The sequence below is a fragment of the Neopsephotus bourkii genome, unplaced genomic scaffold (assembly GCF_033783945.1).
Source record: "Neopsephotus bourkii isolate Nb327-2 ecotype Australia unplaced genomic scaffold, CSIRO-AGI_Nbou_v1 NB_318, whole genome shotgun sequence".
NCBI lineage: Eukaryota > Metazoa > Chordata > Aves > Psittaciformes > Psittacidae > Neopsephotus > Neopsephotus bourkii.
In genome coordinates this window covers 9,205,460-9,219,756 of record NW_026900826.1, presented here as the reverse complement: position 1 = coordinate 9,219,756, position 14,297 = coordinate 9,205,460, and the positions used below count along the sequence as shown (strand labels likewise).

The following is a 14,297-nucleotide window of genomic DNA, read 5'->3' as shown; positions in this document are numbered from 1 at the left end:
TCACACCATTTCAACAGTATTGTAGAAGTTCCTAAATGAAAACACATTATGCTCAAATCCCTACAACTAGCACAACCTGTACACACAGTTTGCTATAAGGTAATAGTGTAACCATGTCTCTCCTTGTACACAACAGAACCATTTTGTCACAGCCAAATGGCAGGACAGCAGGTTTAAACACAGGTCTTCAGCATCACCATGCAAATATCACAATTACACCCTGATAGATCTTTTCTTTAATTTCCAAATCATGTTAGATTAAAAAAAGGGGGGGGAGGGCTTTCCTTTTAAAACTCCTTCATTACTGGGTGAACAATGCTCAACCAACTGAATTTCTTTTTCATTCTAAGCTTTTGCAAAATTTCCATCACTGACAGAACTCAGTTCTGTCCTTACACCAGCTACAACTAAAACTTAGCTGATTTTCATCAGCATTTTCACCTTGATTCTTCTTGGTCCCAAAATGTTTTGTCCACCTGCCTTTAGTTCCAACCAGCAGAAGGTCAAACCCACAGATCTTTTAAACAGATTAACTGCTCTGAGAAGGCAAGCAGAAGACTGCTCTAGTTCACACAACTCCAGGTGACAAAGTTAGCCAATCCTACCGTAGTAAGACTTCTCAGAGGACTAACAGTCCTTTCAAGGTGAACATATTTGCAGCTATAAGCAATCAAGTAACTGATCTCAAATAACAGATGTCTTTCTCTCACCAGACACCTTGATGCTACTGAGTTTGTTTGAATTAAATAGCAGAATTAAAAAACCAGACCCAAATCAAGTCCCACTGGTTAGGGATCATATACACATCCTACATGAACATTTAAAACAAATACTAAAGATTAAACTCTACAATCAGCTACAATTTGGTACATACTATCTGAAATGAAGTCAATCATTCACTTGTGAATTTTTCAGCTGTGTCAACTGCCTTTAGAGGGAAAAATACCCATGGAATTAATATTAACAAAAATATCAGGATTTGAGAGGATATTCTTAGAGCTAAATTTGAGCTTGACGTCCATAAACCACTGATGCTTACAGCTTCTTGAAAAAAAGTTACTCAAGTTACTAGAACCTACATATGCATTTTCAATCATCAAGACATCACCATTTTCTCTGATGTACAGACTGAGATACTGAACACACTACAACATTCTAACATTTTATTTCCAAGTTCAAGTGAAAATTTGCACTTTTACATAGAAAAGATTTATCATTTCTATAAGAATCCAGGAGGTCAGAGATCCAGGGTCCTAAAAAGACATGAAAAGTGTATACAATGGGGGTGGGCTTAACAACTCAATTTAATACTGGAGGTAGGAAGAAAACAAAGTGAACTTTACCCACGTCTACTGAACAAGAGGGAAAACTTCAAATTGCTTTTCCTTTTCAATTTTAAGATTGTATGCAACATACTATTAACTTACTCAATGCATATAAACAGAAGGATATCTTTTATTCACTAGAACTCACCTAAACAGAGACCACAGAAAGCAAGCTTGTATTAGCTTTCATTTTCTTCACACTCCTTCTGAAGTCAAAGCCTGACTCGGTTAAACAAGAATACTTTTTACAACGCATGCATTTATTTAGTGGGACACCAAGTTCCACTGACTAAAATACACGTGCTTCTCAAACACAGAAAATTACTGCAATTCTACCCTCAAGTTTAATGACTGTTTTGATAGCCACAGCCTATACAAGACCATCCCAGGTGGAGCAGCATGCTTTGGTCAGACCCCTGGAGCTTGCAAGAGCTTAATCATCTTGCAGCTTTGCAGGAGGTAGGTGAAAGAATCCCATAATCCTGCTATAGGTAGGTTCTGCTAATACACTCATCACTGCAGAACTGAATACCTTCAGGAGCACAGTAAACCAACACAGCTAACAGGGTCATGGTTTCCATCTCCCACACACTCTCCAGGGAATGAAGCAAGTGCAGCACTGTATCCATACTGATTCCAGTATGTGAAACTGCACATAACCTTTGGAAAAACAGGTTTATCAAACTCCTGGTTGCCGCAACATGATGCACTCCAAACAAAAGGCCGCAGACAACTTGTTGTCCAGTATAACACAGCTAAACAGAATCAAAATACAAACTTTGAGCATAAAAGCAAATATGGCACTTTTCTGATAGAAGCATAGTTATTGATCTTTACTGTGACGCAACATTTTATTCTCCAGGTCACCACCACGAAGCAGCATGCCATCTATCCACTCCAAGAAATTCACAGAAGAGAAACGCTCTAAACTCTTCTGTGTGGACCCAGTATAAAATCCACCAAATTCTAACACGCTGTGACTCAAACACAACTGTTCTGTTAACATGAAGCATGACTTAGCCAACAGCATAGCAAGTGACAGATGTTCAAAAGCAGCATGTAGTCTCTGAAAATTAAAACTGTTGTTGAGGGCCAAACCAGCTAAGTGAGCTAAGGAACATTCCTTTGCCAACACTAGCAACAGCAACAATAATGTTACAGATCATCCACACTGAAAATTGAGCAAAGAACACAGCATCACTGAAGGCTGACTTGCTTATCAGGAAGAATGTCATAGAGCCAAGACTGGAATCCAGATTTTCACCACAGCACCTCACAACAACCTGTTTTGTTCCTCACACACAAAACCCCACAGTGTGCCAGGACTCTCATCTTGACAGTTGTCAGAAGATGGTTGTTGCAGAGCCCTCAGCCACAAGCAGTTCTCTTCGTCAACGTGCGCATTGTACATGCACTCATGCTGGCAACGGCTCACCTCACAAGCAGCTAGACACATGTGCTACAGAGAAAGGTATTTTGCAAATCTGATTCTCTCACACTCATTGATTCTCCAACACTCTATCAGTAGCACAGAATCTTATGTGCTCAGATTCCCTAAGGAAATCTGGTTATGTGAAACAAATCATAAACTCTTTCTAATCATTAGGAGTTACTAAGTACCTTCTTCTGCAACTACACAAACAAGCACATTCAGAAAAGGTATTAACATTAATGTCACAAAGCCAGAGTAGCAAGAAAGGGCTTCTAAGGTGGCTAAAACTAAGGTGGTGTAACTAAGCTGGAACATGTCAGTCCTTCCCCGACTTAACTTGAAAACAATAAGGTTTCCTAACAGACCTGCTTGTGCCTCTATCATTTAGATACTCACAGCATGCAAAGTCTGATATCACTTCTGCTGTCATGCAGAACTCCAGTCTTCCCCTTCCTCCTCTTCATTCTCTTAACTTTCAGGAATTTGCATCTTTACCTCTTCCAAAGTGTCCCCTTCCAAAGGCACTATGCCCTGCCCCCTGAGAACAGGTCTCCTCTTTTCCATTTCTTGCCTTTAGAAATTTGTTGTGCTAAAGACACATCTGCAAACACAGGGATGTTTCATTCTCACCCACTGCTAACAGAGGTCCTGCTGCTCTACTGCTGACACTGGACACCACATTCCCTCACAGCAACACCAACACAGCTACTCTGACCACTGCTCAGTCACTGGCCTTCAGATTAGAGCCATTTAGATGGAACTTTGTCCCACACACAATTTCAGTACCAGAGTTCAACCAATGTTGACCATTAATCACTTGAATACCGTACTCTTACCCCAGTTATTCCCTACTCCAAAACTCCAAGCAAGCCTGCGGTATCTTGGGCACCACTGCAATGGAGAACTTTAATTTGCTTCTAATGCCACTGTGCAGGTTCCGTTAGAGTTGAGGTTTCTGCCTTTCTACATACACACTGAAGAAGCTCTTGCAAGATGTGCAACAGTATTGGACTCTTTCTCTCAGAGGGTTTAAAACATTAGAGGGATTAGTACATCTCAAGAACTCACACACTCACTACAGTACTGAATACACCAGGATGTCTCATATGCATGAGATAACAAAAAGAAACAAAACATGTAAGGGCATGATTTTAATATCACACTTAAATATTACAGCTGGAAATAAGAAATCAGAAGACTTATGCTAACTGGTATGCTTGCTTCCAGCAAAGATCAACTGAGAACTATTCTGATCAGCACAAGTGAAGCTAATATGGATACAGGCATGCATGTATAAGATCTAAATGTTAAACAACCTCTCCTTACTATAATCAGCCCTTTAATTTTCCAGTTGTCTTCTATGAGCTGGTGAAAGTTCATTTCAGTTCCTCCTATAAAGCTTGCAGCTGAAGAAATACAGTGGAATGCACACTATCATCAACTATCCTGCCTCTTAAGCGGCATATTACCATTCATAGTCTCAAGGGAAAAAAAAAAAAATAAAGGAAATAAAAATCAACTTCAGCCAGGAATTCAGGGGGTTGTAACTTTCCAAAAGTACATACAGGCGAACAACTTGACAGCACTGAACAGCAGTCCACACAGAGGCAAAACTACATTAGTAGCTATTTGTTAGTCAGCTTCAACAAACATTTGTTGCTATCCAGAAGTTTTGCCCCCTCTCTTTGTTAAAAACACTAAAGAACTGCCTCCATCTTTGTATCTTCCATTCTCCTGAAATGAGTTTCATTTTACAAGAAAACTCTTTCCAGTTAGTCTGGTCCAGCTCTCCATTTAAGCAGTCACTGTCACCAACCAGACCCTGCTATAGGCCCACCCGACTGACGTCAGCTTGGGTATTCTACACAGGAGCTATCCCAAGCTTGGCAAGCAGCTCTCCTCTGTCGGGAATGCTGGCTTCAGCAGTCTTTCCTAGCACTCCCCTCGCCCCTGTGCCCTCTGCTGTGGCAGGACAGCTGTTTGTGCAGCCACACAGTCAGCCAGACTGGGAAGAGATCCAGATTAACACTAACCCAGTAAAGAATTTTACATGCCAGCCAGGTCCTTAATCCAGGAAACACAATTCTGGCCACCACACAAGGCACACAGCCTTTGCTGGTCTGTGAGCAACAGCAGTATTAGAGTGCACAGGACACAATTATACGTTGTTCTTCAAAACAACTGTAATTCTGCACTCACACGGAGGATATCAGCACGTCATCAATACACAGTATCCCCTGGCATAAAACAGAACACACACCTACAGAAACATTCTAGTCTAAGTCTGACAGAATGAAGTTACTCTTTTTGGGAAACACACTTGATCAACTCCATTGGCAAATTCTGATGCTACAGAGTTTCACTGCAGACAGATTGCCATGCTGAATTGGGAAGTGCCACCTTATTTTCAAGAATAGAATTCACTTTCTACACCACTCCCTGATTTTTCTTATTTCATCCATGAAAAGCTTGAAGAGAAAAATCTAAATCTCAGCATGCCCCCATGGCAGATGAAAATCAAGAGCACCAGCACATGCTGTTGCTTCTTGTAGCAAGACAAAGGTCTGCGGCAAGGCTAACTACAGCTACTCTAGTTCTGACACAAAGTAAATATCATTGCCAACACAAATCAAAGTCAACTATCCCACACACTCCAACTCCTGTTACAACTCTAAGTTAGTCTCTTTGGAACTAGGGAATATTCAGAAATACAGAAAAATTACCAGATATCTTTCAGTCTTCTGAAAAAACCTCATGAACAGTTATCATGAGGAAGCATGATGAGTAAAAAGAAGATAATACTTTTAATAAGAACTTCTTTTAATTATCAAAGTGCAGGGAGAGCTCTTTCGAGGGCCACAAAAGTCCCAGTTTAGAAATTACTGTATCGTTAACTCACATGAGTAATCCATTTGAAGTAAGTGCAATTTCCTGTACATTAAAACCTCAACATAAACCAGCATTTATATTTGAAGTTCATCACTGTGGCGGCCTAGGATGCTTTAGGAGCACTTCATACATTACAGAGACAGAACAACAACCTTGTAAAGTCCTCAAGTACAGGACACAGTCTGTCACAGAGCACAGCTAAGCTGTGGGGTCAAAATAAGGCCCTGTGTCTTCCAGACGCAAAATATTCCTCCCACTCCTTTTTGCAATGTTCTTTTTCCAATTGCAGTCTTGGCATACAAAAGAAGTTAAAATCCTCACTCTTTTAGTATTTGTTTGCTTAATTATGATTTGTTAAACAAGACTAAACTTCTCAATTTCTACTGCATAAGTTACATTTGGTAACAGTTAACTCGCATGTCTTTTTGTAAAGCACCAAGTACCCCTAATTCTAGTTAGAAAAGCACATATGATCAAGATAAAGCTGTGTACACTTTTATTTAGTCCTGGCATCCATCTGCTGCAAGACAAAAGTCTCAACACCTACTAGAGAATGTCTAGTGATTGGAGGAACTGAATGCCTCATTCATTGTGTGGTTAGTTTGTGTACAAATAAACAGGCTGTTCAAAAGGTTATCAGTCATCTAGGCATTAGCTAGGACTGTGTTTAGCCTTAAAATCTTATGTCTTTGAAGAACTACTGCATATTCTAATGCACTCAAGCATTCTGCATATACCCAACTTATCAACAGCTTCTCATCCATTCTGGTTTAAAAAAGGAAAATAAAGACATCTCCCATCAATTGCAGTTATCTGCAGACAGCAACGTTTTCAAGTCTTGCACAGCAGCTTCTAACTCTGATTTAGCAGCAGGCTATTTTTCAGTGAAAGCACAAGATACTTCTTTCCAGCAGAGAAGCAAGAGTGTACTGGAGCCAGCCCTACCACCTGAACTGAACTGTTAATATGTGAAGGCTATCACTACACATCAGAACCCAGCATCTGTCCCAAGCAAAATCTGCTCCCACCCAGAGCTAGCAAAAACCCCTTTCTACCTGCAAGTGCTACTTGAGGACACAGAGTTTCAATGGTAGTTCTGTGTGTATGGGTGGAGATATTAATATCCAGTTTCTCTCTGATGAGATTATGTAAAAAACACAAGATGTTTCACAGCAGTCCAAGTCACTCCTTTTTCTTGCACTAACAAGGATAAGGTTGAATCATCCTAATATAACCTTCGGAATACTATGACATAAGTCTGATAAGGTACCAACCCAAACTACAGATTACATTGAAAGACACCGAAAGTCACGATCAACACACACACTCCTCTAAAGCCACTACTTTGATACTGTTTCAAAAAACATGCAGAACAGGATCAATATGTATACTTTGTAATGGACACTTTTATTGAACCTGATTAACTAGAATGCTGCTGTTAAATGAAAACCTGAGAAAAGCAGAAACAAAACTTCAGAACAGAGACACTGCTGTTGGCATAACAGAACGGGAATGTGAACGTACACAGCCTGAACAAGTTCAATAATTAGACAGTTCTCAGGAATAAGCAGCAGTATTTCTGACAGGTATGACTCCACCCTAAAGTACCTCTTTTAAATTAATCTGATTAACCATTAAAGCTCCAATATGGTCACTACCAGAAATAATGAAGTACAGACTTGGACAAAGGTCGTCTGTTGCTTCATGAAACAGAAGAGTCATCTCAGTGAGAAATTCCAGGGCAGACTTCTAATCAAACTGTGGAATTTAGACTGGGAAACCTGTGGAGATCCATGCAGCTTCTAAGCAGACATTCTCCCTCATCTCTCCAGGATAATGTTTCATTTTTCCTCTGCTTCCTCTCTCTAGACTGGAGAAAAGAAAGAGACGCATTGTGAAGATTGGAACAGCTTAGTTATAGGGTCTCTTTTCAGACTTGGTGCTGGTGCTACTGGAAGCTTCCTTCCACAGCAGGTTTTGCTCCATCCACTAACTTCAGCAGCTGTTCACACTGCTAGACAGCTTTCATTCTAGTTAAATATTGAGGTATTCAAACAGAACCACAAAGAAAAGTGATTCTTGAGCTCTGTGCTTACAGTTCCCCTTAATGGGATTCTTGAGCACCCACACACAATCTGTAAACTTTTGTTGAGTAAGGGGAACATCCTGGTTTGATCAGTATTGCTCCTAGTTAGGAGAAGAAGACAGCTAAAGTTACATATTTGCACTGTAAATCCAGAGCACTGAGATAGCAGCTTCTGATGCAAAGGGTGAGTCTCTCCAAGAACACGTATTTACCAACGACTTTACAGTTGTTGCTAACAGCCTTACCAGCTTTTGCATGCTCCTACTGCCATTTCAAGTTCTAGTTCCTACAGTACCTGCAGATCCAGTGAAGGGCAGTAAACAAGACTTATGTTTTTTCTGCTTTACTGTGCCTACAGAAAAAACTATAAACAAGAAAAAACTGAGGTCAAGAGACTCAATTCAGCGTGTGTGTGCGAGGAAAATCACTTCTGTCACACTTCAGAGTTCTAACACTTGGGTCAAAAAAAATAGGACACAAGTCAGCTTTCTCTTCTTGGCTCTGTCATTTGCTGCCCACTTGTTTCAAGAGAGCCACCTTGGTATCTCAGGGTGCCCTCTCCCATTTATTTTTAACAGATGGGGAAAACAGTCACCTACCTCAAAAAGCCAAGAATTAGTCAACACTGGAAAGCACCAGGCTGCTTGCAGACACCTATGAAACAGAAACTTCAAGAAGCTGGGACACAGTCTTTTTTCAAAGCAGAAGTCTCTGCCCTAACATTTGAAACCTCTCTTTTCCTGTTCTTTTTGCAAGTTCATATGCCACAATTGTAATGGCATGTGAAAGACCCCTTGACCTTCAGGGCAAGTGACTGTAATAGCAGATTGCAGACACTGTTCCCTCATTAAAGACATAAAAATGCCAAGAGTGACCTAAGCCTCTTTCTTGTTTGCTCAGACACACCTTATGCAAAGGCCTACAAGAAAATTCCAAGTTAAGAAAGAATTACTACCAAAACTGGCTACAACAGAAGCAGCCTCAGCCCTAGATGTACACCATAGCACAAAGCCAAGGCATCAAACACCTCATGGTGTTGCTACTGGCTTCCCTGTTAGCTGCCACTTGATGAATTAGGAATAACCCACCAAATTCAGCTGGCAACTGAGGTGCCCAATCATCAGACCTTTAATTTTACTCTTTAGAGTAAGACTGATGAAACAGATGATATTGTGGAAAGAAACAACTGACTTCTCTGAGATTAAACACCCTCTCCTGAATAAAAAGTATCTGAAGGAAGTCACACAATCCATCATCTGATAGATCATTCTAAAAACAAGAACACCAAGGCATCTCGCTTATTTTACCACAGAAACCATCTCATAACTTACAACTATGTACCAGTGTCCAGTAAAACAAACACCTGCCCCATAACCATGTCCCAGAACTGTCCTCTCAGGACAAGTAACTGAAACGTGAAAGATCCTCTTAAGAACTCTAACTTAATGAAGTTACTTTAAGGTAAGCGAAGTTCCAATCGAGACTATTAGATTTGCTTGGTTTACATGCACGTTTTCATCTTTCATAGCTCTACCTCCACACTGTTTGAAGCTTTTATCCTTTTTTAGGCAAAAGACAAAAAAGCTCTAGAGCTTACCTCCTTCAAACCCAGACCTAGTAACCCTATTTGCAACCAGCTGAAGTCTTTCCATACTCTACTCTTCAGCTGAATCTTGGTAAGGCTTTTAAATTCACTCAGAACTACAACCAGTCCGATCAAAAGGAACCTCCAGCACTTCCCTGAACATGAGTCACAAACCCCGATATAATCAAATCCTTTGGGAAGTTTAGGCCCTAAACTTTCCTAAACACAGAGGATTTTTACCGTAGCACACAACACTGAACATCAATCTGCTTCCCTTCCACCCATGCAAAACAAACAGACCCCAAGGAATTTAAGAAGGGGGGCAGAAACAAAACCAAACCACCACAGAAACAAACCCCTTCAGGTATCAGTCCCTCAGCCTCACCGAGGCTGCTCAAAGCTCCTTCTCAAGTTTAAACGCCACCACCATAATGCAGCAACTGTTTAGAGCAGGGGCACTGTTTTATCCCCCTCACGACGGCAATATAGAGAAGCTTCCCGTCCCTCCCGGGGCCCGCCGGACTGACCGGTGTGCTGGGGAAACCCGGTCGCCCCGGGCCCGCCCGAGCAGCGTTTCCCCGCCCGGGTCAGGGCGGGCCGCCCGGCTCCAGGCCGCGGCCGTGTGGCGCACTCAGTAAAGCGCTCGCCCTCCGCCTGCTGCCCGGGCTCCCACCGCTCGGGGCAGAGAGGAAACGCGCCCCATGCCCCTCCGGGACACCGCAGGGATGAGGGAGGCCAGGGACAGACCCTCCGCTCGCCTCGGCGCCCTTCCGTTGCTCAGGGGGCTCTCTCCTCTCTGCCCCGGGCCCGGCAGCCCTTTGTTCCGGTCGGCGCCTCCGCCGGAGAACCCCCCCTCCCCCGAAAGACCGCGGGGCCGTGTCTTGGCGGGGAGGAGAGGCCGAGTGCCCGCTAACTTTTGTGAGGGCCCCGGTGCGGAGGAGCCCCAGAGCCCCGGGGGGAGGCGGGCCCAGGCCCCTCGGCAGTGCCCCCGGTCCCGCGGCGGGCGGAGGCCGCGGCCCCCCCGGTGCTGAGTCACCCCGTGGCGGGGCTGCGCCCCCTCCCCGCGCCCCGCAGACAATGGCGAGGGCGGGCCGTGCCCCGGCCCCGCACCGTGATGTTGCAGTGGATGGTGAGCGGCGGTGGCGGCTGCGGGCCGGAGCCCGGCGGCGGCGGCAGAAGCACGAACTGGCAGTGGAGCTCGTCCAGCTTCCAGGAGACGATGCGGAAACGCTCGTGGTCCTTGTCGAAGATGGACTCGAGGAACTTCAGCTCGGCCTTGAGCCCTGACACCGACATCCTGGCCTCATCTCCGGGCCCGGGCCTGCGCCGCCTCGCCCGTTCTGCCGCCGCTTCCCTCCGCCTCAGCCCGGCCCGGCCCGACCCGACCCTGGCCCCGGCTGCGGGGCGGAAGATGGCGGGGGTGGGGGTGCCGGGGCAGCCCCAGCCGGAGGGGGGACGGCGAGCGCGGCGGCAGCTCCCTTTGTACCAGCCTCCTGCACCCACTCGCTCGCTTAAAAGGGCAACAGCGCAGCCCGCACCCCCCTTCCTTCCCCTTCCTCCCCGGAGGGCTGGGCCAGGCCCGCTACCGCCCCGCCTTCGCCCAGCCCTCCTCTCGGGACACAGGCAGCGGGGCCGCACCGGGCCAGCCCCTCGCTCCGCCCCGCTCCGCCCCGGGGCCGCCCTTGGTCAGCGCCGCCACCGCCCCGGCTGCCCCGACCCCTGCCCAGCACCGGCCCCCCCCCCGGGGTCGGACAGCAGCGCCCGCTTTCTCGCAGTCTTCCTCCTCCTTCGCCGCCGCCGCGGGTCAGCCCCGCGGTGCTCCTGCCCTACCGTGCTGTTAAGATCGTGCCGAGCAAAACCTGGCGCTTGGGTTCGCACTTGTCACCCCCGAGTCCTGCCAGCCCTCCTCGAGGTCTGCCAACGCAAACCAGCAGCGCCTGCCCCACACTCCGGACGGATCGGTGCAAGTAAAACCTGGTGTCGATCGCGGCAGGCTGGAAAACAGCAACACAGAGGCCAAAAAAAAAGTGTTAGTGTTGCATTTAGGCTCCTCTGTAATTGAGCATTTTACCCCCAGAAAAAGCACCACAAAGCATGAAAGCAGAGTAAAGTGAACACTCGCTACATTCCAGGAGTAAGAGGTGCTGCCTCTATTTCTATCAATTCCTGACACTAGAAAAATCCTCTTTGCACCTTTATTTGTCCCTTTCCATCTTGGTTTTGCCTGTAGACAGCTGACAGCTCTTTGGGAACACATGGCATAAAGAGAGCACTGTGATACCAGTTACAGTTTCTTGTTTCCCAACCAGCTCTTAATTAATGCATTACACACATGCACATGCACAAACCTGGAACAGAGAATTGATTTTTTTTTTCAGCATTGATATTTTATATAAATCTTTAATTCCAGAGAAACTGGCAGCACTTCACAAAGCACAAGCTGAATCTTGTCAAGTGGTGAGAACTCTAATCTTGATCCAGAAACAGTCATGCACATGCCCAACTCCGAGCATATGGAGTCAGTCTTACTGATTTGTGGGCTTGAAACCTCCTATCTTTCCACCACAGAGAGATGCAAAGAACACACTTAGCTACAAAAGCCAGGAAGGGTTGGCAGTGGTTAAATACTCTGAATGAAAGATACCAGAAAGTCCATGGAGGTGAAAGATCTGTTTTTTTCAGGTATCATTTGAAAGACTCCTATTATACAGCGTGTGCAACTCGCCTTTCCTAGAAGGGCTGAGCTGCATGTTGGCTCAGACTGCGTGGCCTGCAAAGTGAAGACAGAGTGGATATGGCTTGTCTGCCGATGCATCAACAGGCAGGGTCAAGACCTTTCAGGGACAAAAGAAGATATAAGGGCAAACCAGCTACAAATTAACAGCAGAAAATTATAACTAATCCTTTTAGAAAGGGAGGGCCCACAAGAGCCTTTCTATGGGAACACCAGAGACAAAACTAAACAAATCAGACTTTGTCAGGCATTACATGATGTGATGCATGAAACAGCAGGGGAATGAATTTGGTGACTCAGCCCTATCTCCCTCACACGACAGGAGTTTGGCCTAGAACGCCTCTCTGCAGTAGATAGGTGGGTAGGCTGAGCAAGTTCAAACTGCACCATTTGTCATATCTTACCAGAACTGCCACTATCACTGCCTCTGGTCTCCCATCCTCCTTGTCTTCTCATTCTCATCCGTCTTCCCTTTCCTCTGGCTCTCTGTTGACTGTGACACCCCATTTTTTGGCAGCTGATAAGTGCATGTGTGCTGGCTGGGGACACCTTGCCTGCATTAGCTGGCCAGCTTGTTGAATGCACAAGAACTTCTCTCATGAACCGAGCGATCCCAACATCATGGTGTCTCCTGACCACCTATGAGGCCAAACTAATTGCTTCATTGGCCAAGGGTGTCCTGCAAGCCATATAGTGCTTAAGTCTGGTCTAGAACTGTTCCCAGCTCCTTCAGTCTGCTTTTTTTGTTGCAGGCTTCAAGAAGCAACATGCAGCTGCACAGCCACCACTCCTCTAAATTCTGTTTCGCTTCTCTGTGTTTAGTAGGCATTGTGCAAGCTGTGAGTTCATTTCTGTGATAAGACCTTAAGAACACATTGGGCCTGCCTCACTCCCTGGAATAGAGAGGCTGCTTCAGAGGTGTAAAGAGTAGCTTGTCATGTCTGACTCATTCCTGTTTCTTCCTTCAGGAACTTGCTATGGGGCTTTGACATGAATCTCATGTTGGTCTCAGGATGACTCAGGAAATCCTCAGTCTCCCAAGACCAAAATGAATGCACATGGGAAGACCTGACATAGCTGGGTAATAAAGGAAATGAATGCTGGTAAAGACCCTCAGGAGCATTGTATCAGATTCCAGCCATTATAGATGCTTTTAAGTTCCCTTGCTCTATATTGCATGTTAGCAGCATTTATTTTTCTACTTTTCTTCCTGCATGTACATCTTCAACATTGTGGGAACCTTCCTTTATCATACAGCTAGGTTTCCTCTTCCATGGATCTGAACTTTGGCCAAACCTCTCTGTTATGAAGATAACAGACCTTTGTAACCTTCTGTTTCTTTTCCCCTCCCTTCCACTGAAATATAACAAGTTTTGTAACTTAATTGAAACCTTCAGAAAACACCCAGCAGATTCCTCATTGCTTTGGGGGGTAAAACCGGCAGGAAAAAAAGGAGGCAATCAGTTTAGATCAAATTTTTCCTTCCCATTAGCATTTACTGCCAGTCCTGTCTCCAGTTAGCCATGTTCCTGGTGAGACAGAAAGCCAGCAGCAAGGGGTGAAGGGACTCAAAGGAAAGATGAGCTCAGGATGAGCCACTAAGAAGGAAATGAACAAAGACATAGGATAGATGGGCTTTGATGATAGTAAGGTTTGTTTGGAGCTTAAAGAAATGACGTTTCATAGCACAGATGAATTTCAGTTTATATTAGTCCTTTTCTTCCTGTGAATGCCCTTTCCATGTCTGCTGTATTCCCAGCTCTACCACTGAGTGAATCTCCTGGTACATTCAGTGAAGTGTTTGTGCCTAGCAGAGGGCCGATTTGTTTCTCTGAGAAGTTTATGGGTTTGGTTTTTGACCTCACTTCTCTCATTTGCAGCCTAGCCCTTCGAAAGGGTCCTTCTCTTTAATTCTGATGTCACTTTCCTGAGAGAAATAGCAGGCACCAAAGAAGCAACTGTGATTTTAGAATTAAGAAAGGCACAGAGCTTTTGTAATCCTGAACCTCAGCAGAAGCAGAAAGCAAAAGGGATAAGATTAATTAGATGGGAGGAAGTGTAAATTACTTTTAGTGACAGATGATGCAGTTTGATAATAGCTGATCCTGGGGTAGAACAGACACTTAAACTTTTTTCCACAGGTAGCAACACAAACTCAGACTAGAAAAGACAAATAGCACCTGGTACCCATGAAGAGAACGATAAGGCAGGAAACTTACCTGAAGCCTTGGGCAAAGGCAGAAAGA

The 14,297-nt window shown here is 44.8% G+C and overlaps 1 protein-coding gene across 3 annotated transcripts in view; it reads right to left on the bottom strand.

Annotated features, from left to right (window-relative positions):
• The window catches only part of UBE2Q2 (ubiquitin conjugating enzyme E2 Q2), a 48,185-nt gene extending 37,298 nt beyond the window's left edge, over positions 1 to 10,887 (bottom strand). The window contains exon 1 of one of the 3 annotated variants that reach the window (XM_061347678.1): positions 10,428 to 10,887. In XM_061347678.1, the coding sequence (XP_061203662.1) occupies positions 10,428 to 10,613 (186 nt within the window). In that variant the 5' untranslated portion in view covers positions 10,614 to 10,887. The remainder of the gene's footprint in view (positions 1 to 10,427) is intronic. The other 2 variants (XM_061347676.1, XM_061347677.1) reach the window with 2 other exon arrangements.
• Positions 10,888 to 14,297: the final 3,410 nt, after the last annotated feature.